This window comes from Rhinolophus ferrumequinum, chromosome 16 (assembly GCF_004115265.2).
Source record: "Rhinolophus ferrumequinum isolate MPI-CBG mRhiFer1 chromosome 16, mRhiFer1_v1.p, whole genome shotgun sequence".
NCBI lineage: Eukaryota > Metazoa > Chordata > Mammalia > Chiroptera > Rhinolophidae > Rhinolophus > Rhinolophus ferrumequinum.
Genome location: NC_046299.1, coordinates 26,418,938 through 26,445,390, shown reverse-complemented (window position 1 = coordinate 26,445,390; position 26,453 = coordinate 26,418,938). Strand labels below are relative to the sequence as shown.

Below are 26,453 nucleotides of genomic sequence, written 5' to 3'. Positions count from 1 at the left end.
CATCTTTAGTCCATCTAGGTACTATTTTGTCAGCTGGCTGATAAGCATGGCTATATAGAAGGAATTCATGAAAGTTCAGAAAGTCATCTTGTTTCTATCAGCCTGGCTGAACAGAAGGTCACAGAAAAGTGGCTCCAGTCCTCAAGGAGTTTATAATAGACTCTGGGAGACATAATGAACACACATAAATCACATACAGTTTAGAATTACAGAGGGCTATCAAAGTAGAGAAGAGACTCCTCAGAATTCAGAAGGGTGGAGAAGGGCTGGAGGCCAGGGCTCTCAGGGACGGCTTAAGAGCAGTGGCATGGACTTGAGTCTGCCACAAAGGTCATGCAAATCCATCCACCTACCCCAACAGACCTCAAGTTTGGGGGAAAGAAGTAGTGTTCTAATCATCTTTGTATTTCCAGGCCCTAGTCTCAATGGAGGGGGTAAAAGGAAAGGAGAAAGTTGAGAGAGAAGAAGAAGTAGAAGATGGAAGAGAAAGAACGAGAAGGATGATCTGTCCATGGCCCCCACCCCAACATCATGCTTTCCACACCCCCACCTCTACCTTCAATGCACTTCAATGCAAGTGACTGGCAGTCCTCGGATGAATCTTTGTTTTCCACTTTTGTTCTTGCTGTTCCCTCTGCTTAAATTAAAGCAGGACATTTTGATGCCCACGTGAAAATATAAAAGTGTGCTCATGAGTGTAATGAATATTTCTGAGTTTTGCATCTCTATTGAGACTAATTAGGGATGGGGTGAGGGTGCCTATTGACCATTAAAAAAAAGACTAAAAAGTTAACGGTTCATTCTCTTGTCAAAATGGCCAATACCCCCACCAAAATATCACTTGCACACCTGCAATAATCCATTCCTTTCCCCTTTCTTTGCCACCTAACTTGTTATTTGTTATGATAAAGTCTTGGGAATCATCATTTTATTTTTTTATTCTTTTAAAGAATTATTGGGGAACAGCGTGTTTCGCCAGGGCCCATCAGCTCCAAGTCGTTAGTGCAGGGCGCAGCTCAGCTCCAAGTCCCGTTGTCGTTTTCAATATTTAGTTGCAGGGGGCACAGCCCACCATCCCATGTGGGAATTGAACCAGGAAACCTTATTGTTAAGAGCTCGGGCTCTAACCAACTGAGCCATCTGGCTGCCCCGTCCAGAAGCTCAGTGGCAGCTCGTTGTCTTCAATCTACTTGTGGAGGGCGCAGCTCACTGGCCCATGTGGGAATTGAACCAGCAACCCTGTTGTTCAGAACTTGCGCTCTACCCAATGGAGCCATCTGGCTGCCTGGGAATCATCATTTTAATGGCTTTCTCATCACCTGTTAATATTTAGCTCTTTTTATATTGTTTAATTATACAAGTAACGCATGAAGACATTTTTCTTGTAAAAAAAATTTTTCAAATACATACAGGTAAAATCTCCCTCATCTACCGCCCCTACATTCTAGTCCCTCCTCTAAGAAGCCACTATTTTCAGTTTGATATGCGATCTTCCAGATCATTTTCTACACAGTACATTTATTCAACAAATACTTATTGAATGTCTACCATGTGCCATGCACTGTTCTAGGCCCGGAGATACCAGGTGTGAACAAAACAAAGTCCCTGTCTTATAGTATTTCATTCTCAAGGTAACACACACATAGAGAGAAATACATTATTTTGTTTTATTTTTAGATAAATATTGATATGCTGTAAATATGGTCTTTATATGTGCATCTTAGAGATCTTTCCATGTCAGTACATATATAGATTGCTCTCGCTCTTTTAAACTGCTGTGTAGTATCCCACATTAGAGATGTTCCGGTTTATTTAAATTGTCCCCACCAATTGCACATTTAGGTTTATGTCAGCCTGTGTTGCAAGCACCAGAAACTTACTTTGGCTAACCTAACAGAAACTGGATTTGTTGGAAGGATACTAGGTTGGAGAACTGATGGAAGGGATGGAGTTAGGGACTCCGAATCCCAGCCAAGGTCACACTAATCAGTGCCACTTGATTCTCAGCAGAGTCACCCCTCTGCTGATTTCCCGTCTGTCCCACAGTCTTCTGTCAATCCCTGGAGAGGCAGTCATGGGTGAGAACATCTGATTGGCTGAGTTTAGGTAGCTTATCTTCACCCTTCTGCGGAAGGAAAGCCCTGTGTCCCGCCAAAGTGAGAAATTACCTCCAAAAGGGGAAAAATATTAAAAGACAGATGTGTGCTACAAATCATTCCTGGTTTTGTTTGTTTGTTTTGTTTTTGCTTCCTGGGGCACCTGTTTATTCGGGGCAAACCATTCAGTCTCCTTCAGACACATCAAAGATTAACATCTACATTATTCCGTTTGCTGAGAAAAGAAAACCGTTTTCCGTTTTGCTGTGGAATCCTCTCCAAGCTTGGCTACAGGGCGTTAGAGGGTGACGGAGGGAACTCAGTGAGGTCAAGGAACCAATTCTGGGCAGCTAGCAATGAACGAGTTCTGGGCTGGAACCCCCAAGGTAAAAACCCTGGGGGTCATCTTCCCCAGCCAGGTCACCAGCAACAGGCTGGCAGAGAGAGGGACCGGAAGCACATGCAGTCAGGGCATCTGTGTGTGGGATTCACCATCTATCAGGCACTGAGCTCCGCACTGGGGCTATAGAGTTGAATGAGCCCTGACTCCTACCTTCAGAAAGCTCAGGCTGTAACTGGAGGGGCAGGGCGGCCATGCTGTTTGCCACAACAGCGGCAAGGATGAAATTCTCTGAAAGCCTGAAGGTACCTCAAGCAGCCAGGCCTGGCGTGGGGACTTGTCTGTGGGAGGCAGAGGTGGGTCCTGAGTCTTGCAGACTGAGTTGGAAGGCCTGAAAACCGACCAAATCATTTTGAATTGGAATCTCTCTGGCCTTCTAGTCAAAACCACTCCAGATCTCACTCAGGTCAGGGGCCCCCAGGTGCCGATGGTAAGTTTCAAAGTAGTGACATATACTTGTATGGGATGTTCAGGAACGAGCGGTACATTATGAACCCACTGTGTTGGGTTGTTGGGTGTTACCTCCACGGTCATGCGAGCTGAAGCCTGGATGGATCCTTTTTCTCTGCCACTATAATCCATTCTCATAGAGGTTGCTTTGGTATGGCGATAAATTTTGCAAAGTATCTATAGCTATTAGGAAGTAGAGTGAAGGTCAGAAAAGGCCTCAAGGCTTCCCCTTCCTCTCTGTCCACTAGAAAGGAGCCTTCAGAGTCAGCTTCAAAGAGTCCCCCATTCAAAATTAGAAAGTGAAGGAAACTATCCTTCAGCCCCCTGTAGGAGTCGTCCCCACCCATAGGATTGAGCTTCTTTCAAGAATGTAGAAAGAGAGAGCTGCTTTGCTCATTCATTCACACTTCCCTATGAATTAAATCCAAGGGTACTTCTTCTAAATTTAAAGGATTATTTCTAATTGTGAAATAAAAGGCTTGTCACCCAGTTAAAAGAATTTCACAGTCATTTGGATTAGGAAACATAAAAACCTTCTGGGGACTCAATAATTGTGTCTCAGGTTACCGTTTTACATTTAGCACACATCTAGATTTGTTTGTGGATTAGTGTTGGCTTCTCCCACTGGACTGTAGGCTGTGTGGGTTAAGGACTATATTTGGTTTTGCTTAACCAACTATTTGTTAAATGAATAAAGAAACAAATCAAACAGTAAGTGAAACAATGAGGTTACTCAGACCTTATGGAAAAATTACATGCTGCCTCTACTAGACATGGGTTTCTGTTTGGATGCATTCAGCATCTCTTTAGGGGTCCTCTGCTCCCCTTTCCTCATTCCGAATGTTTTGGGTAGGACTGACCCTATCTCTGGCTATAACAGTGGGCAAACGACTCAGTCCTGGCCAATCAGAGGACCCTCTGGACTCAAGGCTCTTATAGTCTAGACCAGTCAAGTAACTACAGAAAGGAAGTATGCGGTAAGAGAACCACTGCAGAAACTGAATGGGGTGGGAGGGTAGAGGACAGGACGAACCACTGTCTACTGGGGAGAACAGAGACAGATTCATGGAGGAAGTTTGTAGCTGGACTGAGTAAGAGTTCAATGGGTAGAAGCATTCTCTGCGTAAAGAACAGGACCAAACATAGGGAGACAGGAACATGTAAGGTGTGCTTGGAAGCTGGTAAGGGCCCCGTCTCATAGCAGCAAAAGGCTGCTGTGGCGGTGGAGGACAAGATAAGGTTGGAAGAGTGGACCAGGGCCAGGCCTCTGAGAGTTTTGGATACTGTGTTAAGGAGCTGAGGGTTTTGCTCAGGAGGCAGTGTGAACCTATTCAGAGCGGGGGTGGGGGGTAACCTGAGCAGGGTTGGTTGGTAGGAAGTTGATCTGCCAGAAGAGTGGATTAAAGGGACAGAGGCTGGGGCCCAGACACAAGTTGCATGAGCCCAGCCAAGGAAACATGAAGGGCATCGGCAATGGGACCAGAAATAGGCCATGACTACTGGCCGAGGCACTGAAGGAAAGAATCAACAGGCCTTGGGGAATAAGAACGAGGCAGAATTCAAAGACCAGATTGAAAAGCCTGGGTAACAGCTTCTAGGTAGTGGTTTGAGAAGGGCAGGCTTTCACATCAACCAAAACCTAGTTTGAATGCTGGCTCTGGCCCTTGTAATTTGTGTAATCCTGGACAAGTTTTCGTATCTCTGTGCCTTGGTTTTCTTATCCATGAAAGGCTATAATACCAAACTCAGAGGTTATTGGCAGACTAAAGGAAATAACATCTGTAAAGCACATTTCAGGGTGCCAGGCATTGAGTAAATATTCAATATAGCTAATGATACAGGTTTCTTTCTGGGGTGATGCAAATGTTTTGAAACTAGATTATGATGATGGCTGTGCAATTTGTAAACATACTGAAAACTATTGAATTGTACATTTTTAAATGGGTAAAATTTATGGTATATAAATTATATCTCAATAAAACAGTTTAAAAAAACAATCAGTACCGGGTTGCTACAATTATTATCTGCTTCATTTGCTGATCTGAGTATTTCTAATAGGCCTAACTGGAATTTCTTTCCAAATCATCTTTGCAGATTTTCTGATTATATTAGTATTGTCTTTTAAAAGTTCCTGGGGGCCGACCCAGTGGCTCAGGTGGTTGGAGCTCCGTGCTCCTAACGCCGAAGGCTGCCAGTTCGATTCCCACATGGGCCAGTGGGCTCTCAACCACAAGGTTGCCCGTTCCACTCCTTGACTCCAGCAAGGGATGGTGGGCTCCGCCCCCTGCAACTAAGATTGAACACGGCACCTTGAGCTGCGCTGCCGCTGAGCTCCCAGATCGCTCAGTTGGTTGGAGCGCGTCCTCTCAACCACAAAAGTTGCCGGTTCGACTCCCACAAAGGATGGTGGGCTGCACCCCCTGCAACTAGCAACGGCAACTGGACCTGGAGCTGAGCTGTGCCCTCCATGGCTAAGATGGAAAGGACAACAACTTGACTTGGAAAAAATCTTGGGAGTACACACTGTTCCCCAATAAAGTCCTATTCCCCCTCCCCAATAAAATCTAAGAAAAAGAAAAAAAGTTCCTGGTTGGCTTAAACAAAATTGAATGTTATTTCTTTCTCACGTAAGAGATCTAGAGGTAGGCAGTCTAGGACCGTATTTGTGTCTGCAGACATTGTTTGAGATGCCTTCAAGTTCACTGCTCTTATATATGGCTGCTAGAGTTCTATCACCTCCACATTCCAGGAAACAAGAAAACAAGATGGAAAAAAAAAGACAAGCTTGGCCCCTTTCCTAATAGGGAGACTTTCCAAAAGTACCACACAACATTTCCCACTTCCATCATTGATTGGTCAGAACTTAATCACATGGCCCTATCTAGCTGCAAGAGAAGCCTGGAAATGTGGTCTTGTGGCTCTGGTGCTGCTACAACTTAGGGCTTGTTGAAGTGGAAAATGGTCATTGGGAGGCAAACAGCAGCCTCTGTTATAGCTACTGTTTAACAAAGGGAAACAGAATTTTATACACACACACACACACACACACACACACACACACACACACACACCTTTGAAAGAATACACAGCAAATGATAATATAGTTTGCCTCCAGGAAAGGAAAGTGGGTGGGTGGGTGGGTGCGTGGGGACAGAGATGGAGAAGGACTTTCACTTTACTCATTTTGACCTTTAGAATTTTGAACCATTATCTATTCAAGTAAATAAAACTAGAATCTTCTTTTAAAATACTGAGTTATGATACCTGACCACGTGGCTCCTGATTTCCAATTCTGTTGAGACCACTTCTGTCCCAGGCATCCAGACAGACACAAAGCCCCTGCAGATCCGAGACTGCTTTCCCCTGACACCTACAACCAATCACTTTGCAAGTTGGAGCATCTTCTTGTCCATTCCCACTGCCATCTGTTTGGCAAGAGCAGCACAATCATTTCTGCAGTCCCAGAAATGGGAGCAATAACTGCATCAGCCCATATAGGGTCATCGTAACTATCCCAGTGGGGATGTGTTCCTGACATGGCCACTTTTTTTTTTTTTTAACCTATGATCAACATACAATGAGGTTTTATTGGCCTCGTCTTTTGATCTCTTCCTTCTTTATGCCTGTTCTAACAGTAGACCTGGCTGAGCTGAGCATAACCTAACATCTATCAGAGAGGCTCTCAGCCCTTCAGTTTTTCCACTGATCCTCAGAACTACCCCAAAACCTTCAATAAGTTTCTCCATGTCTTACACATTTTAAATAATTCCTCGAAACAGCCTGCACTAGTTTCCTAGGACTAGTAACAAATTACTACAAACTTGGGCCTACAAACAAAAGAAATTTATCTTCTCACAATTTGGGAGGCCAGAAGTCTGACATCAAGGTGTCCGTTAGCAGGGTTGGTTCCTTCCTGGGGACTCAGGGAGAAGCTGCTCCATGCTCTTAGCTTCTGGTGATTGCTGGCCATCCTTAGTGTTCCATGGCTTCTGGCAGCATCACTCTAATCTCTGCCTCTGTTGACACAAGGCATGCTCCCTGAATGTCTGTGTCCAAAATTTCCCTCTTTTATAAGGATACCAGTCACTGCCTTGGGGCCTACCCTAATCCAGTTTGATCTCACCTTAACTTGATTACATCTGCAGAGACCCTATTTCCAAATAAAGTCACATTTACAGGTTCCGGGTGGACATGAATTTGGAGGGGACCTATTCAACCCAGTACACTTCTCAAGGCTCCATCTCTGGGGCTGCATTCCTCTAAACCTGCTTCCCAATCTTGAGTCCTTTCTACTTTTATAAATGGCAAATATGACCCATTGCTTCATCAGTGTTAGCCCAAAGCTGGTTACCCATTTTAACTACCCAGTTACAGACCCACCTGTTCCTTAGAACCCTGTTTAACCAGCAGCCTGTTCTTTTCCACCCAGTCAGCAGCCTCAAGATATTTTCAACTTCTACCTACAGGTTTCCAGCTTCCTGGATGCCAATCTACTGAGAAGTGTTTAATACTTCATTAACACCTCTTTGTATCTCAGTGTGAAATCCCCTAATCTCTTCAGTTCTCTATACAAATCCCTCCTCCCCAACCAGCCCAGCCCTTGGAGCATCTCTATCTGGAAGCTGGGAGGCAATGAAGTGATCAGGAAAAAGGGGCAAGCCGTGTCTGCCTTGCTGCTCTGGAGGCCCATCACTCAGGGATGCTGCTAGCCTCTGAAAGTGTCCAGCTTCTGGGGAGGACGGGTAGCTCAGTTAGTTAGAGCGCGAGCCCTGAACAACAGGGTTGCTGGTTCGATTCCCGATTGGGCCAGTGAGCTGTGCCCTCCACAACTAGATTAAAGGACAACGACCTGGTGCTGATGGGCCCTGGAGAAGCACACTGTTCCCCAATATTCCCCCAATAAAATTTATTTAAAAAAATAAAAAATAAAAGTGTCGGGCCGGCCCGGTGGCTCAGGCGGTTGGAGCGTGTCCTCTCAACCACAAGGTTGCCGGTTCGACTCCCGCAGGGGATGGTAGGCTGCGTCCCCTGCAACTAGCAACGGCAACTGGACCTGGAGCTGAGCTGCGCCCTCCACAACTAAGATTGAAAGGACAACTTGACTTGGAAAAAAGTCCTGGAAGTACATACTGTTCCCCAATAAAAGTCCTGTTAAAAAATAAATAAATAAATAAAAGTGTAAAAAATAAATAAATAAATAAAAGTGGCAAGCTTCATTCCAGCCGTACAGTTTGAAATTCTCCAGTGGGCAAGACTTCAGTCAGCCCACAGCAGATTGTCTCCAGTTTTCCAACACTGGAGTATGAGTCCACACAATTCCCCGGCCAACCTGCCAGCAGGGGTATGTACATTTCCTCCCTTCCTTCACAATAGTCAGCCCTAAGCCCTCCATGCCCTGGGCAGTTCTAAATGAAGTCACAAAATGAATCACTCCTTTCCTGTGGCTTATTTTTTTTCTAAAATTTTATTCTGAATTTCAAACAGTCAACAAAAATGAAAGAATTTGACAGTGAACTATTACCCAGCACCTAGATGCTATCATTAACATATTTTAGATTTAAAAATTGAGATATCCTTCACATAACATTAAATTCACTTTAAAGTGAATTTTAAAGTGCACACTTTTGAAATGTACACTTCAGTGGTTTTTAGTATATTCACTCTGTTGTGTAAATATCACCACTATCTAATTCTAGAACATTTTCATCACCCCAAAAGAAACTCATTAAGTTAGTCCTAATTCCCCTCTCCTCCTATCCCCTAGCAACTACTAATTTATTTTCTGTTTCTACTCTGGAAATTTTATATATGTGGAATTATACAATATGTGGCCTTTTGTGTTTGGTTCCTTTCACTTAGCATAATGTCTTCAAGGTACATCCATGCTATAGCATGTACCAGTATTTCATTTCTTTTTTATAGTGAATAATATTCCATTGTATGAATATACCACATTTTATTCAACCACTCATTAGCTAGTGAATATTTGAGTTGTTCTACATGTTGGCTATTGTGAATAATGTTGCTATGAATCTTTATGTACAAATTTTTTTTTTCAGATTTTTTTTTTATTGGGGAAGGAGAACAGGACTTTATTGGGGAACAGTGTGTACTTCCAGGACTTTTCTTTTTTTTCCAAGTCAAGTTGTCCTTTCAATCTTAGTTGTGCAGGGTGCCATTCAGCTTCAAGTTGTTGTCCTTTCAGTCTTAGTTGTGAAGGACTCAGCTCCAGGGCCAGATGCCGTTGCTAGTTGCAGGAGGCGCAGCCCACCATCCCTTGCGGGAGTCGAACTGGCAACCTTGTGGTTGAGAGGACGTGCTCCAACCAACTGAGCCATCTGAGAGCTCAGTGGCAGCTCAGCTCTAGGTGCCATGTTCAATCTTTAGTTGCAGGCGGCAGAGCCCACCATCCCTTGCGGGACTCGAGGAATTGAACCAGCAACCTTGTGGTTGAGAGCCCACTGGCCCATGTGGGAATCGAACCGGCAGCCTTCAGAGTTAGGAGCACGGAGCTCTAACCGCCTCGCCTGAGCCACCAGGCCGGCCCCAATGTACAAATTTTTGTGTTAACGTATGTTTTCAATTCTCTCAGATATATACCTAGGAATGGAATCGCTAGGTCATACAGTAACATTAACATTTTACTATACACGCTTTATCATACCTGTCTATTCATGTATTAACTCATCTCACATATTTGTATGCTTGGGAATAAATTTCAAACATCAGTACACCTCACCCCTAGACTCATCAGCATGTCTATTAACCAGGATTCAATATTTGTTTATAGTTTTTTCTTCTTTTCATGTAAAATTTGCATACATAAATTCTAAGTTATAATTCAATGAGTTTTAGCACATGCATACACCTGTGCAACCCAAGTGAAGCTATCAAGATATAGAACATTACCACCACTCTTAAAGTTCCCTCAGGCCTCTTCTGACTCAGTCCTTGCCCCACCCCACCCTCTCCAAAGGCAATCAATCTTCTGATTTATTTTCCCTACCATAAATTAATTTTTCCTGTTCTGGAACATCATATAAACAGAATCATATGGTATGTGATCTTTTGTCTCTGGCTTCCTTCACTTAGAGTACTGTTTTGCATATTATTGCATATAGCAATACTTCCGTCCTTTTTGTTGCTAAAGCATATTCTGTTATCATCTTATGAATGTGCCATAGTTTATCCATTCACCTGTTGATAAACACTTGAGCTGTTTCCAGTTTATAGCTTTTATGAATAAAGCTTCTATGATTGTCTGCCTGTAGGCCTTGATGCAGATATATGTTTTTATTTCTTAGGTAAATATCTAGGATTGGAACTGTATCATAGGATAAGTGTACATTTAGTTTTGTAAGAAACTGCCAGGTCTTTTCCCAAAGTGGTTGTACCATTTTTCATACCCACACGATATATGAAACTTACAGATTTTGAACCAGAGATTAAAAATACAAATTGTAAACTGCTACCAATTGTTTTCGTATTAAATTTTTAAATAACTAGGCTCAGAATATTCTACCTAATAAATGGCTACTTGACCACACTCTCAAATGAACACTGATTTACAATAAGGGGATGACCCTTTCATGATTGAAAAAAACAAAACAAAAACAAAAACATGACAGAAAAAACAAAACACAACATTTCTTCTTTTAAGAAATGAAGTCTTGGTTAATCATTAAGCCAATCATGATATCTTAAAGGGTTTAGCTGGATCATCTCTCCATTTCCATCCAAACAGCTCACCATTTTCCTCTCCTGAAACCCTCTCAGAGAGGACACTCCTCTACTTGGCTGAGGCACTCTTCTTAAAAGAACTTTCTAGCTCAGAGCTCTTCCCAAGACTAGCAACCTCCTCCTCGCCAGTAACACCAGCCCCAATCCAAGAATAGAAGGTAATGTCCTCAAGCTAGTAAAGCCCATCTATGAAAACCCCATAATATACTTAATGATGAAAGACTGAAAGCTTTTCTCTAAGGTGAGGAATAGGACATGAATGTCTGCCCTCACCGCTTGTATTCAACACTTTTCTAGAGATTCTAGCTTGAGCAACTAGGCAAGAAAAATAAAAGGCATCCAGATTAGAAAGTAAGAAGTAAAACCACCTCTATTTGCAGATGACATGAACTTACATATAGAAAATCGTAAGGAATCCACTAAAATGAGGTGATAAATTTTATGGCACTCTGTAGAAGTCTGGATTTCCAAGATTTAATTTCCAAGATTTCCAAAAATTCAATGGCTTTCTTCAAACTGCCTCTTCCTTCATTCTCATATTCTTCTCCCCATACATGACAAAAATAAGCCCAACTCTTTTTTTTTTTTAACAACTTCCCACCTGTTCTCTCCATCTCATCCCTCCCTACAGTTTTGCTCCTGTAATTATCATCTTTGGACCTGCCCACTAAGACCCTTTTTTCTACTTCTCTGGATCCCCAGGCTCCAGTCTCTTCCTCTTGCACTCTCTTCTAAATTATGCTACTCTCCTGCTCAGTATTTTAAAGCAGTTTCCTAGTACCTGGCTTCTGTGTTTGTGTGTGCATACTTTGTGGCTAATTTTTAAAACAACTTTATTGAAATATAATTTAAATATAAAATTCACTCAGTTTTGGTGAACATTCAATGATTTTTAGTAAAATTGAGGGGTCCAACCATTACTATAATCCAGTTTTGAATATTTTCAAAACTTCTATCACCCTGCTAATCTCTCCCCTGAATGGCTTGTAAAGGCTGGTCCACTAAGTCTACCTACAGGTGAGTTTGGAAGTTAGGCCTGAGGGGTTTGGGATTCTGAATAAACATCTAAAACCTCCAAACAACATAACAGTAAATGATTGATTTTTCTGTCCCTCCTTTTAAGAAATGAAGTCTTGGTTAATCATTAAGCCAATCATGATATCTTAAAGGGTTAAGCTGGATCATCTCTCCATTTCCATCCAAACAGCTCACCATTTTCCTCTCCTGCAACCCTCTCAGACAGGATTCTCCTCTACTTGGCTGAGGCACTCTTCTTAAAAGAACTTTCTAGCTCAGAGCTCTTCCCAAGACTAGCAACCTCCTCCTCGCCAGTAACGCCAGCCCCAATCCAAGACCCCACATACCCATTGCTCCTAATCAAGAAACATTAATCTGTGGCTTTTCTTTGCCAATTCCAAGTCTGCCACCTCCATCGAAGCACAGGGTCCCCATTTCCCCAATCTCCAGACAAATCCCTAGCCTGACTCCGTCACCTCTCCACCCTCCTCTCACTCGCCGGGTCATCACTTACCAGACTCTAGAACCTGGGATCTCAAAAGCGCAAAAGCCAAAACCAGACGAATTGACGCGCTCAGAGGAGGGGAGTGTGTGGGCGTGTGAGTGAAAGTGTCTGTGCTTGTGTGTGGAAGAAACCAACAGAGTCCACGCCGGTGCTCATCTTCTGTAAATGCCAAACACTCCCGCCTGAGAAGGCGAAGATCAGCTACCCAGTGAGTCCACGCAGACAGTATTCAGGTTTGTGGAGCTCTAGGGAGCAAGGCTTCAGCCTGGACCCCCGCCCAGGGGAACCCCCGTCCCCCTCAACCGCACTGCGCACCCCCACACCCTCGCGGTGGTAGGGCCCAGCGGCAACGTCACCCATTGTTTACAAATCAACCAGAGCCGGTAGGATTCCGGCTCCCGCGGCTGCAGCGCACCGCACGAGTGCCTGCGGGTCTCTGGCTTCCGCGTCCGCCCCGCCCCCGGCCCCAGCCCGGGCCCCGGCCCCGGCCCGGTTTTCGGCTTCATCGCCGCGCCAGGCTCCGCCGCGATCCACAGAGCCGCCAGCGACGTCTGGAGAGCTCCGGGTGCTCGGGTGGGGTGCCATGCCTTGCCGGAGGGAAGAGGAAGAGGAAGCCGGCGAGGATGCGGAGGGGGAGGAAGAGGGCAGCTTTCTCCTACTGGAGCAGTCGGTGACGCTGGGCGGCTCGGGCGAGGTGGACCGGCTGGTGGCCCAGATCGGCGAGACGCTGCAGCTGGACGCGACGCAGGACAGTCCGGCCTCCCCGTGCGCGCCCCCCGGGCCGCCGGTGCAGCCCCCGCAGCCTCCGGCGGCGGTGCGGACAGACAAGGTCGGGCTTCCCGGGCTGCCGCTGCTTCTGCCGACCGCGCCAGCCGGGGCGGTGGGCCCGGCGCCCCTGGGGGCCCTGCGCTGCGTCCTCGGGGACCGCGGCCGCGTGCGGGGCCGGTCTGCGCCCTACTTTGTGGCGGAGCTCGCCGCAGGCCCTAGCGCCCTGTCCCCACTGCCTCCTCAGCCCAACTTAGATGGGCATTCGGGAGCCAACAAGAGGAGCGCCCCCCAGCCGCTGTCGGGTCCGTGCCGGCGAGGATGGCTGCGGGGCGCCGCTGCCTCCCGCCGCCTGCAGCAGCGACGCGGGCCCCAGCCGGAAGTCCGCACCGGCGACGACGACCCACACCGGCTCTTGCAACAGCTCGTGCTCTCCGGGAATCTCATCAAAGAGGCGGTTCGAAGGCTTCATTCGCGACGGCTGCAGTTACATGCAAAGCTTCCCCAAAACCCGCTCCTGAGGCCTTTGACAGCCCCGGTGCACAAGCCACCGTCGCCCCGCAGCCCTCGCGCGGCCTGCAGCAACTCTGGCGCGACAGGGAGGAGGGCGCAGCTCCGAACTGGCGACAGCGTTCTTGTCCCCGGCAGCTAATATCCCGGGAGTGGCCACAGCGCCAGCCTCTGGAGGGCAAGGGGTTCCCCTGAGAGGTACATCTCTACTCAGACTGGTGAACTCGCGCTTTTGGAAGCGGGAAAGTAATGAAGACGATGAATCGAAAAATCGCGAGTGTTTTCGTGGGAAACTGAGGTCAAGGGCTCTGATGTTGAAAAACAGGATTTGGCCCTATTGAAGAAAGCGTATCCCAAGCTCACAATCAATAGGACACCTTATTATGTATGACCATGTTGGAGGCACAGCTTGCAGTTCCACGGCCCGGCAACCATAGTGCCACAGTCCACGCTTCTCAGGATCGCAGAGTGCACGCGCGACGAGGATGATCCGTTACTTGCTTTGCTTTTTCAAGGCTGGTCCTTGATCCACTTTTGGGGGAGGTGAACATGAATAGACGATCGTTTCGTAGTACCTCAATCTGCCAGACTAGAAAACTTAACACACACAAAAAAACCATCTCGTGTCTTTTAGGGTGCTGGTTCTTAAAACACCTGGTACCGTGAAGGGACGTTTTGGGAGTTAAATAGAAGTAACCTTTCTCTGCCCCCGCTTTGCAACTGGCTGCGGTTCTCCGAGTGGTAGGGGAAAGCAGAAGCAGTGCGCCCCGGGTGGGGATGGGAGGCCGGGTCGGGTGGTGCTGGGGAAAGGATAGGGTGAGGCGCGGAGGGAACCCTTGGTCCTCTCGAAAGTATTTTTACAGCTGGCCCGCCTCTTCGCGAGTTCAAGGTCACTGTTTCCTGGGCGCACATGGGGTTGTGGGGCTCCAGCAAGACAGAAAAGTAGCCGGGTTCTGCCTGTACTCGGAAAAGAGCGCAGTGTTTTTTGCAAGTTCTGGAGTCTCCTGAGGACATGCGCACCGCCGCCACCGTGGGTGCAGGGAGGCAGGGACGTGCTGGGCGCCGGTGCCTCCTGAGGGCGGCCGCGCCCCTGGCTTTCACAGAAGCTCTGGAGACGTGGCCTCCGGTCCTTCCTCTCCCCCTCGGCCCTGCTGTCCTACTCAAAAGCGTAGTGCTGGTGCTCCTGGGGGCCCGGGCTGGGGAGAAGCCACGTGACGGGCACTCCAGGAAGAAACAGCCTCGCATAGCAGCTTATAATGGGCTCTCCGGGGCCATTTGCAATAACAGCTGCAATTCCCTGGATAGATGGAGTTGATTTCCTCCCTCTGCCCCTCCCCCAGCCATACCAGCTTGCCTTTGTAAGTGAAAGAAACCGAGTAGAAAATGTGGCCCTCCAAATGCAGAAGCTGCAGGCTGTGCCATTGTGAACCGCCAAGTGCTTGTAACATACTGTTCACTCACTCTGAGGGATTTAAGACCGTTTAGTTGGTGTTTTAGTTTTATAAGATTCAATGGCTTATTCATCATCCAGATGTGGCTATTGACATATCTACACTTCGCACCGGAGTGTCTGGAATTGTGGCTATCCTGATTATAGGATTTTAACTTAACTGAAATATGTTTTTTTAAAATAAATGTGTTGTGTTTCTTGTTTGGTTTTATTTTATACTTGCTGTCGGAGGGAAACATGCACAGAACATATTTCTCTGATCTCTATAAACATGAAAACGCTTGAAATCCTTGTCGACCTAGCTTGCAGATGGTAATTAGAGCGCCTTTGTGTCTGAGCGGCTCACTGGTTAGACAGGGTCTGCACGGCTGGGTGTGTATTGGTGCTGGCATGAAATGAAATGAAAGTGAGGTCAGGATTTGGATCAATCCCATTCACCAAAACCTTAGATAGAGCTTTTGAATTACTCGTCAGTGATGGAGATGTTTTATGAAGATGGCTCTGAATGTTTTAGCAAAGAACATCAGATCAACCAGTCACTGCAGACTGGGAGGCTAATCACTTTTTTTTTCTTTCTATTGTGGTCATTAAGTGGACTTTTTCCACAAGGTGGCTGTAAGGCTGAGCGGCTCGTGGTTAGGGGTTGCTCAGGATGCAAGTCTGTGGTGGAAAAGCTGGCTGGGAGGGTATTAAAGGACTCCTCTCTCTGCCCTTGGCACCTTTGCTGCCATTCTCTCCCTAAGCAGTGACATAACAGCCCATCTCTATACCCCCAGTTCTGAGTTACTACATACAGTCTGTTCCCTCAAGGAAGGAGCCAGGCTGGAGACAGGGTATCCAGGTTCAAGTCCACTTATTAAATGGGGACCTTGGACAAGTTGCTCAACTGTGAGTTTCCGTTTCCTCATCTGTACAACAGATGAAAAGTGAGATGAGAGAAAAGGGTTCAGGGTTACTGGCACTTCCTGCAGATAAACTCTCTTGTCCCTACCCCTTCTTACCCAGGACTGTCCCTGAGGGCATGCCATGATTCCAAAAATGCTTTCTGGATCAAGCGCTCTGTGATTCCAGTCCCAACTTCCTCCCTTTTGGACTCAATTCCTGTTGTCTGTAGCTTGCCATTCTCTCTCTCTCTCTCTCATACACACACAGACCCTGATGGTCTCTAAGAAGTACCTCCAGAACACACCAAGCCAGCCATTTTCCACAACTTCCCAGAAAGGATTGTGGAGGGCTCAGTCCAGTGCTGCCCAGCGAGGAAAGGCGATTATGGCAGCTCGAACACAAACTGAGGAAAGGAGCCTCCAACATACAGTGGGCTACCACCTCTGGGCACTGAGCAGCCAGGGAAAGTGGTCAGGTGCTGACTCCCCTGACATTGGACTAACCCTGAAGTCTTTGGCCCCGCTTCTTAGCTGGGGTGGGATTTCCCAGAGGTCAAAAGGTTAGGAGCAATCCAAGGCCAAGTTGGCCATGATTCATGTCACTGCTGGCTTCTGTACTGGTTTCTTGTAATGATTGTTTAAGGCTAGACTCAACCATAGGGCTCACGCAGTTCAACCCCCCTCCCTACACATACGGAAGACTGGAGAAAACTAATGGCTACTATCAGGCACTTTAAATGCGCTACAACCCTAAAACTGCCCACCTTTTTAAAACTGCAAGGGATTACTAGTCACCCAAAACTCCTTTTTTGGAACAAGGGTTTACATAAATTATTTTTTAAAGTTATTAGATCATTTTATAGGTGGAAAAAAATAGTCCAGGAAAGGGGCAGGGCAGCGTGACATACAAAATCATTTTTGAAGTCAAAAGCCTAACGGAGTCCAGAACCCAGGTCTCTAGGCATCCAGTGCAGGCCTCTTTCCAATAGCCTGGTATCATCATACATAGTTCAATATAATTCAGTGCACAACTCCACACCTGTATTACAATGTGAACGACACCCCTGCAGTTGTCCAGTGTGGTGGCCCTGCCATCAGAACCCTGGAAAATCATGCCCCTAGGCTGAGCTAGGGAAAGACAGGTATGCTGTAACCATTTCCTTACAAAATGTTCAGCATCCTATAAAGACAGCTGACCACAGAAAATGGCTTGAGTGACATGAGACCAAAGCTATAAACTCAATGAAAAAAAAACCCAGAAATTGGTAAATAACAAGTGATTTGTTGAAGAGAATGCCACGTTCCACACAGAACTCTATAGAATCTGCCACCCTAGGATTTCATTCTAAATTAGGCATAAATGCTACAATATTTGAATTCAGTTTTCACCCTTTTTTTGCTCTCTCCAGCTCAGAAACAGAAACATGGAGCGAAGATCAGACACCACTTTCCTATCCAGCAAAGTCTGTGTTGAACCCTGTGATCCCTTCCTTCCAATCAGGAAAGAGTTACCCTGGCAACCAAATTACTAACTCACTCAATTAGCTCCCCCTTCTTCCACCAATGCTCAGTAATCACAGAATGTCAGCCCCGGGAGAACTCAGCCTTCGGTGGTCTAGTTCTACTGCCTCATTTAGAGATGGAAGCCCAGAGAGATTTCCATGCGGAGCTGCACTCCATTTGAATACAGTGAGGCTGGTGCAGGCAAAGGAGCAAAATCCCTCCGTTCAGCGCTTCCTCCTGGTTTTCCATCCATAACTGAAGGGAGAACAAGTGACCTGCCCATAACAGTGTTTCCCAGGAGGCGTAATAGGAGTGTGGGCTCTCCAGGCACTGCCTTCCATTGCTAGCCTCGTGATTTGGCACAGGGGTTCTTCACCTCAATAATCTCAATTAACTCATCTGTCAATGGTAGGTAACGATAGAGCTTACCTTGAAGAATTGGGTGAAGATTAAATCATATGGGAAGCAAACAGCAAATAATAAACATTAATATAATAAAACATCACTCCTGGAAGCTACTGCATGAAGGTGGCCACTGGTTTAAGTCTTTTGTGGGAAGTCCTACCTCTTAATGGCTTCTTCGTTCTGTTTCTTAAAAGGCATGAACCTGTCTCCTCTGAAGATCAGACGAGTTTATAGAGCATACACCCCTGTTGTATAGGTAAGCGCTCAGAGAAATGCTCAGGAAGGGAATAGTCAGTCTAGAAGAGGTTTAATGAGAGTGGAGATCCCCTTAAAGCCAAACCTTGAAAGCAGCTCAGGATTGGGACCAGTAGAGGAGGGGCAGCAGGGAATATTACAAAGGGGAGAGTGTGTGGTGAGGACAGTCTGCAGTCACAGCTCTGAACTCTCCCATTGCCTTTCAGAAAACCCTTCCCCTTCTAATTCAAATTCAGTGCTCAGCTGAAGCTCTGCTGGCCGGCCCTGTCCACCTTTTCCATTTGTGCTGAGAAAGTCACACAATTTTTTTCCTGCAGGGAATGATCTTCAAGTTCATTTTGTTCTCACTCATCATTTTACATACTGTCATTATAGTTATCTCAGGAGCTCATATGTGAGTGTCTTCTTTTCCCAAAGAGATTAAGTATTCTTTGATGGCAGAGAAGTGACAAGATGAAGAGGATGTTTTAAGCAGATTATCAGGGGACTCCGTGTGGGGGATGGCTAGAGGGTGAAGGCTAACATTTATGTTCAACCGGATCAGTTGAATGGCTGTTAAAACATCCAGGCAACAGATGATAAGGGCCTGGGTGGGAAGAGAGGGGAAAAGACAAGAAGAGACACATTTTGAAAAGAAAACTGTAGGCCTCAGTATAGTATGTGCAGCTGTTAAAATGCCAGCTCTGGAGCTAGACTGCCTGGGTCACCATCCTGGCTCTTTCCTTTAAATCTCCTACCTGTGACCTTGGGCAGATCACTTCATCTGTCTAACTTCACATTCCTCACTCACGGAGTTTGATAATAAAGTCCCTGCCTCATAGGGTTGTGAGGATTCATTGAGCTAATGCTAGTAAAATTGCTTAGGCCACTGCTTGAAACATACCTGCATTTAGTAACAATGCCTGGGTATTGACATTTAGTAAATATTTGCCGAGCAAACAAATGGGGCGTTATCAACAGACTTATGGAGGCTAAGGGAGTTAGGGTGTTTAGAACAGAGATGAATTGTGGTGCCTAGAAGTTCGAAGAAGACAGAAAAGGAAAGACAGCAGCTAAAAAGGAAGAAGAGGGCCAAGGGAAGGATTTTGCTCAACTAGGAGAGACCTGCGCTTGTCCGCTGTGGATGGAGAATATGCAAAGGAAGAAACTGAAGGGAAGACGCTATAAAGAACAAGGCTCCTTGAGGCATTGGGAAGGGATGGGGTGCCCAGGCTGGACAGGTTTAACGGGCAGGGTTCAGGGAGATTGTAAGGGTGGATGTCCCACACGTAACAGCGTCTTATGTCACAAACTGTCCTACCACAGCAAGGCCTGGGACTTGACCATCGGCTATTGAAACAACCTTGTATAACCCTTCATGCCTTGGATGGCTGAGTATGTTTCTCTTATTGTGGAAATGAATCCGTCCATGGACCTTATACAACAGAATAAAAACTGAATGTAGTAAGAAGGTGTTTATTAACTGCTCCCCCTTATCAATTAACTGACTCACAGGAGGTAAAATTCATAACCCCCAATTGGTAGGCTATTCAAGCAGTTTGTTTGATTTATTGATTTGGGTGGGTTAAAAATGTCACAAGCTGGTTATCTCATCTTGTTACCTTTGCCCTGCCTTTTGCCCATTTCTTTCTTACTAAATTAGATTCCACAGCCTAATATGGGTGGAAAATGGTTTCCTAGGTTTTCCTGAAAATCTTCCCCAGAGACTGGAGTCATAATCACCTTTCTCCACTATAAATTGTACTTTTCTCCAGGTGGGTAAAGGAGAGGAAGAACTCACAGCACAGATCTTCAAAACACACCAAACCACTTAATGGTGCTGATAAAGGGAAGCTGAATAACTTCAATGGAAGTCACTAAGTAAGATCCGATTTCAAACACCCTGGACCTGACCACAGAGGACATACAAAGAGACACATAGCTGTGCTTGTGTGTGTGTGTGCCATGAGTGTGGAGACACAGTCACCTACCCACCATCCCTCTCAGTTCACCCTCCAACCTCTCGGGTTCTCTTGGTTCCACTCTTACTTTCTGTCTGATCCCTTTGTTTACTCTTCTTCCTCCCATATAGATTTGAAAGTACTTAGAACAGAGCCTGGCACAAGGTAAGCACTGCACATTAGCTCGTGTTATTACTTCCCAACTGACAGCATGCCCCAGGCTCAATCCACCCCTCTTGGCTCTAACTGCCAAATCTCTAATCTTCAGCCCCAATTTCTCTCTAGTCATTTATGAGGCACCAAGCTGCTGTCCCTGTACCTTCCCACATGAAACTCCTAATTATCCCCAGCGCCCCTCCACCGCACACACACACACACACACACACACACACACACACACACACTCTCACACAACCCACTCCTCCTAGCCACTTCCCTGTAGCCCTGGTCCTCTGGGCTCAAAATTTGCAGAATGTGACTGGCCCGTTCAGAAGATGGAGTTGTCTCAACTCTGCCCACACCCATGCCCCCAGTTCTGTACCCATCCTTTCCAAGAGGTTAGGGATTTCCCAGCCACAATCATTCCTGAGCCAAGGACTAAGAACGGGCTGTCCCAAGCTGCCCATTTCCTCCTTGGAAATGGCCATTGCTTCCTACACAGACACTTCCCCAGGCCCAGGCCCAGGATGAGGCTCTTTATAGCCTTTGCAGATGGCTGATCAGTAGCAGTGGCTAAGATTTATAAGGAAAGCTGTGGGTAGGCTCAGACAGTGGCAAGAGGATCACGTTGAGTCATGAGTTCAGATCCTGCTGTACCACCAATAATTCCTACCTCTTCCCATTGAAAAGCAACATCTCACATATGGTCCCTGTAGAGTACCTGCCTGTAACAGGGGTCATTTCCCTTTCCGCCCCCCTCTACCTTACTTCTCAGGTTCTGTAGACTTCCCTCCTTGTCCAAAGTCATCATTCTAATTTCAATCCTGAGTGCTGTTCTGACCATCCTGCAGACCCATAGGACATCTGCACTGGGTGAGACCTCACCATCTTGGCACTATGCCCTCATCTTACAGAGGGCTTGAGGTTCTAAAAGAAGCGGCCATATACCATTTGTTACCTGTGCCTCTCTTATGCAATACCTATTATCTATGTGAAGGTTTTGGCCCCAAACCTGCTTGTGAGTTCTTCCAGGATGTCTGAAACCTTGCTTCATCACGGATCCCAAACACCTTGCACATATGTGGCTAGTGCACAAGAAAGTTTGAGAGTGGTGATGCCAGTGTGTTGAGGTATTTTAGTGGGTCAGGGGTTCTAGGATGCTCTTAACAACTTTAATAAATCCAACATGGGAGAAAATGGTGTCAAAAAAGTCTCATTGTAGTTGGTAGAGTATGCCTGGAAGATCTGGTTGAAGAAAGGAGATCCTAGAGCCAGGCTGCCTGGGTTCAAATCCCAGCCTCATCACTTAACAGGTGGTGACTTCAGTCAAATCACTTAGTCTCATCTAAAAAATGGAGACAATAGTGCCTACCTCACGGCAAATAAAGTCATGACATAAGGAGATGATATAACGATTTCAGTATCTGGGACCGTACTTGGCACATGTATGCTTAGTAAATGCTATACCCCAGAATGATGAAAGCGGAGGCAGACCATTTGGAAGGTGTGTGGAGATGGTCTTCTGGAAGGAGTTCAGGAAGAGACTTACAGGGCACAGGAGTAAAAGAGGCAGCGACAGCTTACGCTCGTGGTGGAAGAGCAGGGGTGGCTGAAGTGCCAGTAAGGGTGAGTGGGGCACATTTAGGAGGTAGATAAGGGTTCCCTGAAGGACTAAGGGCCAATGGTGGTGCCAAGAATTAACAGCCAACATATTTTGAGCATTTAAGTGTCCCGGACACCTCAGGTCCTCATTTTACCCTCCCAACTACCCTATTGGGTATTATTGTTTTATAAATGAGAAAAGGGAAAATACAGAGTAATCACTTGCTGGTGAGCAGCAAGGTCTGACTCAAACCGAGTCACTGAGCACTAGCTTTCCCCTGCAGCTCCAGCGTGGGAGGTGCTGGGCAGGCAAGGGAGGAAGAGGTGCTGAGCAGGAGAGGGGTGGGGGGGCTGGTTAGCAGAGCTGGGCTGTACCAAGAAAGGCTTCCTTGAAAAGGGCAAGGGAGCAAATAGGAAAAGGCTCCTCAGGGTTCCATGCCTGGGAAAGATGGGGCTGCCGGCAGGAGAATGAGTAGGGGCCTGGGCGCTTCCGTTAATTTAACCCCTGCCTGCTAAAGTGAGCCTTTTTACAACTACCAAATACATCACGGTAAGACCATTTTCCTTTCCCTAGGCCACAGCTCAAGACTGGTTCAGTCTCTTAGGGGAAAACCATTCTTCATACAATAAATTCAGATGAAAATCCTCCCTCCGCGCTCCAGACACAAGTCCCTTGGCCTCTGCCCTCTAGCCTAGAAAGTGTTTCTGGAATATGTTCTTATGCCACAAAGGGAGTTGGAAGCCCATCTAAGAGTTTTTAAAAACCTAGACTTAATTTTCTGATCTTGTGCAGCATCAACCCAGAAGTACTGAAGTCCTGGCAGCTCCATCACTATTCTGTGCTGAGCCCGGGTCCCTCCAAGTACACTCTTCATTATTAAAGGTATCATCCCCCAAGTGCTTTTCTTTCCCCTACCTTCCACCAAAACGCCAAACCATGTTCCAAAAAAAAACCAAATTTATTCAGCAGACATTTTAATTAAGAAATCCTATAAATCAGGACCACCACAATTTCAGACACTCCGGTGCGAAGTGTACGTCAATAGCTACATCTGGAGAATGAACAAGCCATTGAATCTTTTTTTAAAAATGGGGTTAGCTACCTTAAAGTCTGGGGGTGGCACCTTACTTAAAGCGCCCTCAAGTTTCTTAAGTGTAAAGCCAGCGGTTTCTCCTTTCGGAGAGTCACATTTTAAAAACAGTTTCAGTCACTCACAAAGAAGAGTCAGTGGCGAGGAAATTGTGAGGGCTGAGGACCCACGGAGGCTCAGGCCCACGGATCCACAGAGGGCCAGAACAGAGCAGAAAAATTGCCAGGGTCTCATCCACTGGTGCAGACACCAGAAAGGGTGGAATAAGAAAGGCGGGCTGGGACCACAGGAGAGAGACTCAAGATTGTTTATGAGTGTTTCTGAGAAAGCTCAAGGCATGGCCAAGAGTGGCCTCATGGGAGGAGGAGTTCTGGAAAGAGGAAAGCACAGAAAAAACAAATAACTCTCCTCACATGTCCCTCTCCGCCTGTGTCTCCTGGGGAGACTCCCAAAAGATAGGAAAGCACAGACTGGGCTCTTCTTAGAGCAAGAGAAAGGACGGACACGGGGGTGAGTTAGCTCTCCCACAGCCTTCCAGTACAGCAAACCTTGACCTTGAACCACAGGTGTCAAGGTCAAGTAATTTGAAAGTCCAAATTTAACTCCAACTCTACTCACCTTCAAAATTTTCCTCCTCCCTCCCACCCCCTAACTGTGGTTCACATCTCCCACCTCTATCAGCCGCTGATTAGGTGGAAGAAAGTGGGCGACGCCAACCCACCCACTACCTCCGGAATTTCTTTGCACAGCAACTGTAGCACCATTTTCACTAAGCTCTTCCACCGGAAAATAAAATGTATTCGTGTCATTAAGTTTTCAAGTGTTGTTATAAAGCCCTCGCGATTCCTGCCCCTCGGAGCCCTATCTTTAAACAACCCAAGTACACGACGTCCCCAAGGGTTAAGTCAGGTACAAGTCGATACAAGTAGCTGCCATAGTTCTCCCAGTTTATCCCAGGTCCTTGGCCTCCAGGTGGCCAGGGAAATTCTCACGCGGCACGGACGCGTCCTGACCCATGCATCTCTCCACGTTCAAGTTTTCTCCTATAGCCTCGCCCGAGCCGGTAACTTCTCGGCTTGAGGTCTCCCCACACACCTTCCCGCCGCCCAGTCGGTTGCTCCCAGAACGGCGGCTTCAGCTCAGGGTTAGTGAGAGCAGGACGCTGACGAGTTTGCGAAGCGGTCTCCTCTTCCTCCTCCAGGGGGCCCGGGTCAGTGCAAGGCGTCAGAGGGCTGCAGAGCAACGGGGTCCGGTCCCCTGCGGCCGACCCCAGTCCCGGGGGCGCCCGCAGGGCCTGTGGCTGCAACTGCGGCGACAGCTCGCTGGAGCCTCCGCACAGCCTCCTTGATGAGGTTTCCCGAGAGCACGAGCTGCTGCAGGAGCCGGTGCGGGTCGTCCTCGTGGGCGCGCGCCCCGGCTGGTGGCCATCGTCGCTGCTGCAGGCGGCGGGAGGCGACAGCGCCCCGCAGCCATCCTCGCCGGCACGGCCCCGGGAGCGCACTGGGGCCTGCGGCGAGCTCCGCCACAAAGTAGGGCGCAGACCGGCCCCGCACGCGGCCGCGGTCCCCGAGGACGCAGCGCAGGGCCCGCGGGGGCGCCGGGCCCACGGTCTCAGCCGGCGCGGTCGGCAGAAGCAGCGGCAGCCCGGGAGGCCCCACCTTATCAGCCCGCACCGCCGCCGGCGGCTGCGGGGGCTGCACCGGCGGCCCGGGGGGCGCGCACGGGGAGGCCGGACTGTCCTGCGTCGCGTCCAGCTGCAGCGTCTCGCCGATCTGGGCCACCAGCCGGTCCACCTCGCCCGAGCCGCCCAGCGTCACCGACTGCTCCAGTAGGAGAAAGCTGCCCTCTTCCTCCCCCTCCGCTTCCTCGCCGGCTTCCTCTTCCTCTTCCCTCCGGCAAGGCATGGCACCCCACCCGGGCACCTGAAGCTCTCCTGGCGTCGCTGGCGGCTCTGTGGGTCGCGGCGGAGCGGGGCGCGGCGCTGAGGCCGAGGCCGAGGCCAAGGCCGGGGCAAGGGCCGGGGCCCGGGCAGACACGAAAGCCAAAGACCGGTAGACACTTGCGCCGCGCGCCGCAGCCGCGGGAGCCGGAATCCTACCGGCTCTGGTTGATTTGTAAACAATGAGTGACGTAGCCGCTGGGCCCTACCAACGTTCCAGGGTGGGGGAGAAGTGCGAGGAAGCGTCGCGTCGCGGGCCGCCCGCGGCAGTGGAGGGCCGTAGTCAGAGCCTTCTTGTGTCTGCGCTCGGTGTCCGCCTATGAGGGAATCTCGGGAGTGTGGAGACCTTTGTAGGTCTCGGACCGGATGAGCAGCACAAGAAAATGGAAACTCTGAGGCAGCCTGGGTTGGTTTCTCCCACTCGCAGACACACCCACCCACACGCCCAACCTCTCCTCCCCCTAAGCTTCCACCCTCCCCACGTGTCAGCAACGCTTGGGCCCGCCCTGCTCCTCCCTCGCGCACCCGCAGTGGTCGGGACCCCAGCGAGGGGAGGGGAGGAGCGGGTATCGCCCGCAGTCGGGTTTCGGAGAGGTCGGGGCGGAGAAAGGGGGGACGGGATTGGGGGGCTGCAGAGGGAAGCTCGCAAAGGAGGGCGGAATCGATCTGAGGTAGCGTTTCTGCGCCTTTCCCCTCTGCGCAGGCCTTAACACCCAGGCACATCGCAAAAGAAGGACGCGCCACCGCAGGCTAAAGAAGAGTTGACTTTGTTCATTTAAAAAAAAAAAAGATTCAAAGAGAAATATAGGGCGATGAAAAAAACATCTCTCATAATCATAGGACTTCAACATAATTCACATTAAAACACATTTTTCCTTTCTAGCCTTTTTCTATAAAAGTGTTATATACAAAGAGCCCATGCAACGTTGTACCCTTTTCCACCTCACATTACACCAAAAACTGTGTTCGTGTTAATTGCATGCACTTTGAGAACATATACTGATGACGTAAGTTTCCATCAAGTGGCTGTACCATAAATTATTAAACAATTCCTTTAATGTTTACTGTTTACCTAATTTCACCGTTGTAAATAAGTATGTTACTGACATTTTAGTACATAAAACTTTCCATGTTGATGACTTTCCTAAGAACACATTCCCAGGAATGGTATTTTAGGTCAAAGGATATAGATAGTTGAAGGTGCCTGATAAATGCGCCAATTGCTTTACAGATGCGTAAATGTCCTCTCCCATCGTTAATGTGTGCGTATACCTTATTCATTGCTCCTTCACTAGTATTTCAGTACTATTAGTTAAATTTTATTTTATTTTTTGCTGATTTCATAGGTGATAACTCCTTTATGTATTTGATTTTAGTTAAGTAGAGCAGTTTTCTAAATGTTGACTAACTCTACTTCCTTTTTTTGTGAATTGTTCCCATTGTTTCCTATTGAGTTTTTCTTATTTGCATGACTCATCTACATACCAGAAGTTAACTCTTTTCTTTCATATTTTGCTGGGAATATTTCTTCAGGTTTTTTGTTGGCCCTGTAGAGTCATATTTTCCCACTGAAACTCAACAAACTTTAATATAATCAAATCTATAAAGTCCTTTTCTAATACCTTGATTTTTTTCAAATCCATCTGGATTAATTTTGGTCTTTGGTGCACGGACCATATGAAAAAAAATTTTTTTTCCCCAGAGAGTTTGCCAGTCAGGGCTGTATTTTTTCATTAGAACAG

At 47.3% G+C, this 26,453-nt stretch overlaps 3 protein-coding genes across 3 annotated transcripts in view; 1 reads left to right on the top strand and 2 right to left on the bottom strand.

Moving 5' to 3' along the window:
• The window catches only part of ARHGAP19 (Rho GTPase activating protein 19), a 61,536-nt gene extending 49,192 nt beyond the window's left edge, over positions 1-12,344 (bottom strand). Inside the window, exon 1 of the mRNA XM_033130963.1 lies at positions 12,218-12,344. The gene's annotated coding sequence lies outside the window, so the exon portion shown is untranslated. The remainder of the gene's footprint in view (positions 1-12,217) is intronic.
• Positions 12,345-12,572: 228 nt separating this feature from the next.
• FRAT1 (FRAT regulator of WNT signaling pathway 1) lies at positions 12,573-16,596 on the top strand. Its single transcript, XM_033130965.1, has one exon. The coding sequence runs from the start codon at positions 12,792-12,794 to the stop codon at positions 13,623-13,625; it is 834 nt and encodes a 277-aa protein (XP_032986856.1). The 5' UTR covers positions 12,573-12,791; the 3' UTR covers positions 13,626-16,596.
• Positions 16,597-22,621: 6,025 nt separating this feature from the next.
• Positions 22,622-25,122, bottom strand: FRAT2 (FRAT regulator of WNT signaling pathway 2). The gene has a single exon (XM_033130966.1). It carries the CDS (start codon positions 24,674-24,676, stop codon positions 23,984-23,986), a length of 693 nt encoding a protein of 230 aa, XP_032986857.1. The 5' UTR covers positions 24,677-25,122; the 3' UTR covers positions 22,622-23,983.
• Positions 25,123-26,453: the final 1,331 nt, after the last annotated feature.

Coding starts and splice junctions, on each gene's coding strand:
- FRAT1 (XM_033130965.1), top strand. CDS start 12,792: ATGCCTTGCCGGAGGGAAGAGGAAGAGGAAGCCGGCGAGGATGCGGAG.
- FRAT2 (XM_033130966.1), bottom strand. CDS start 24,676: ATGCCTTGCCGGAGGGAAGAGGAAGAGGAAGCCGGCGAGGAAGCGGAG.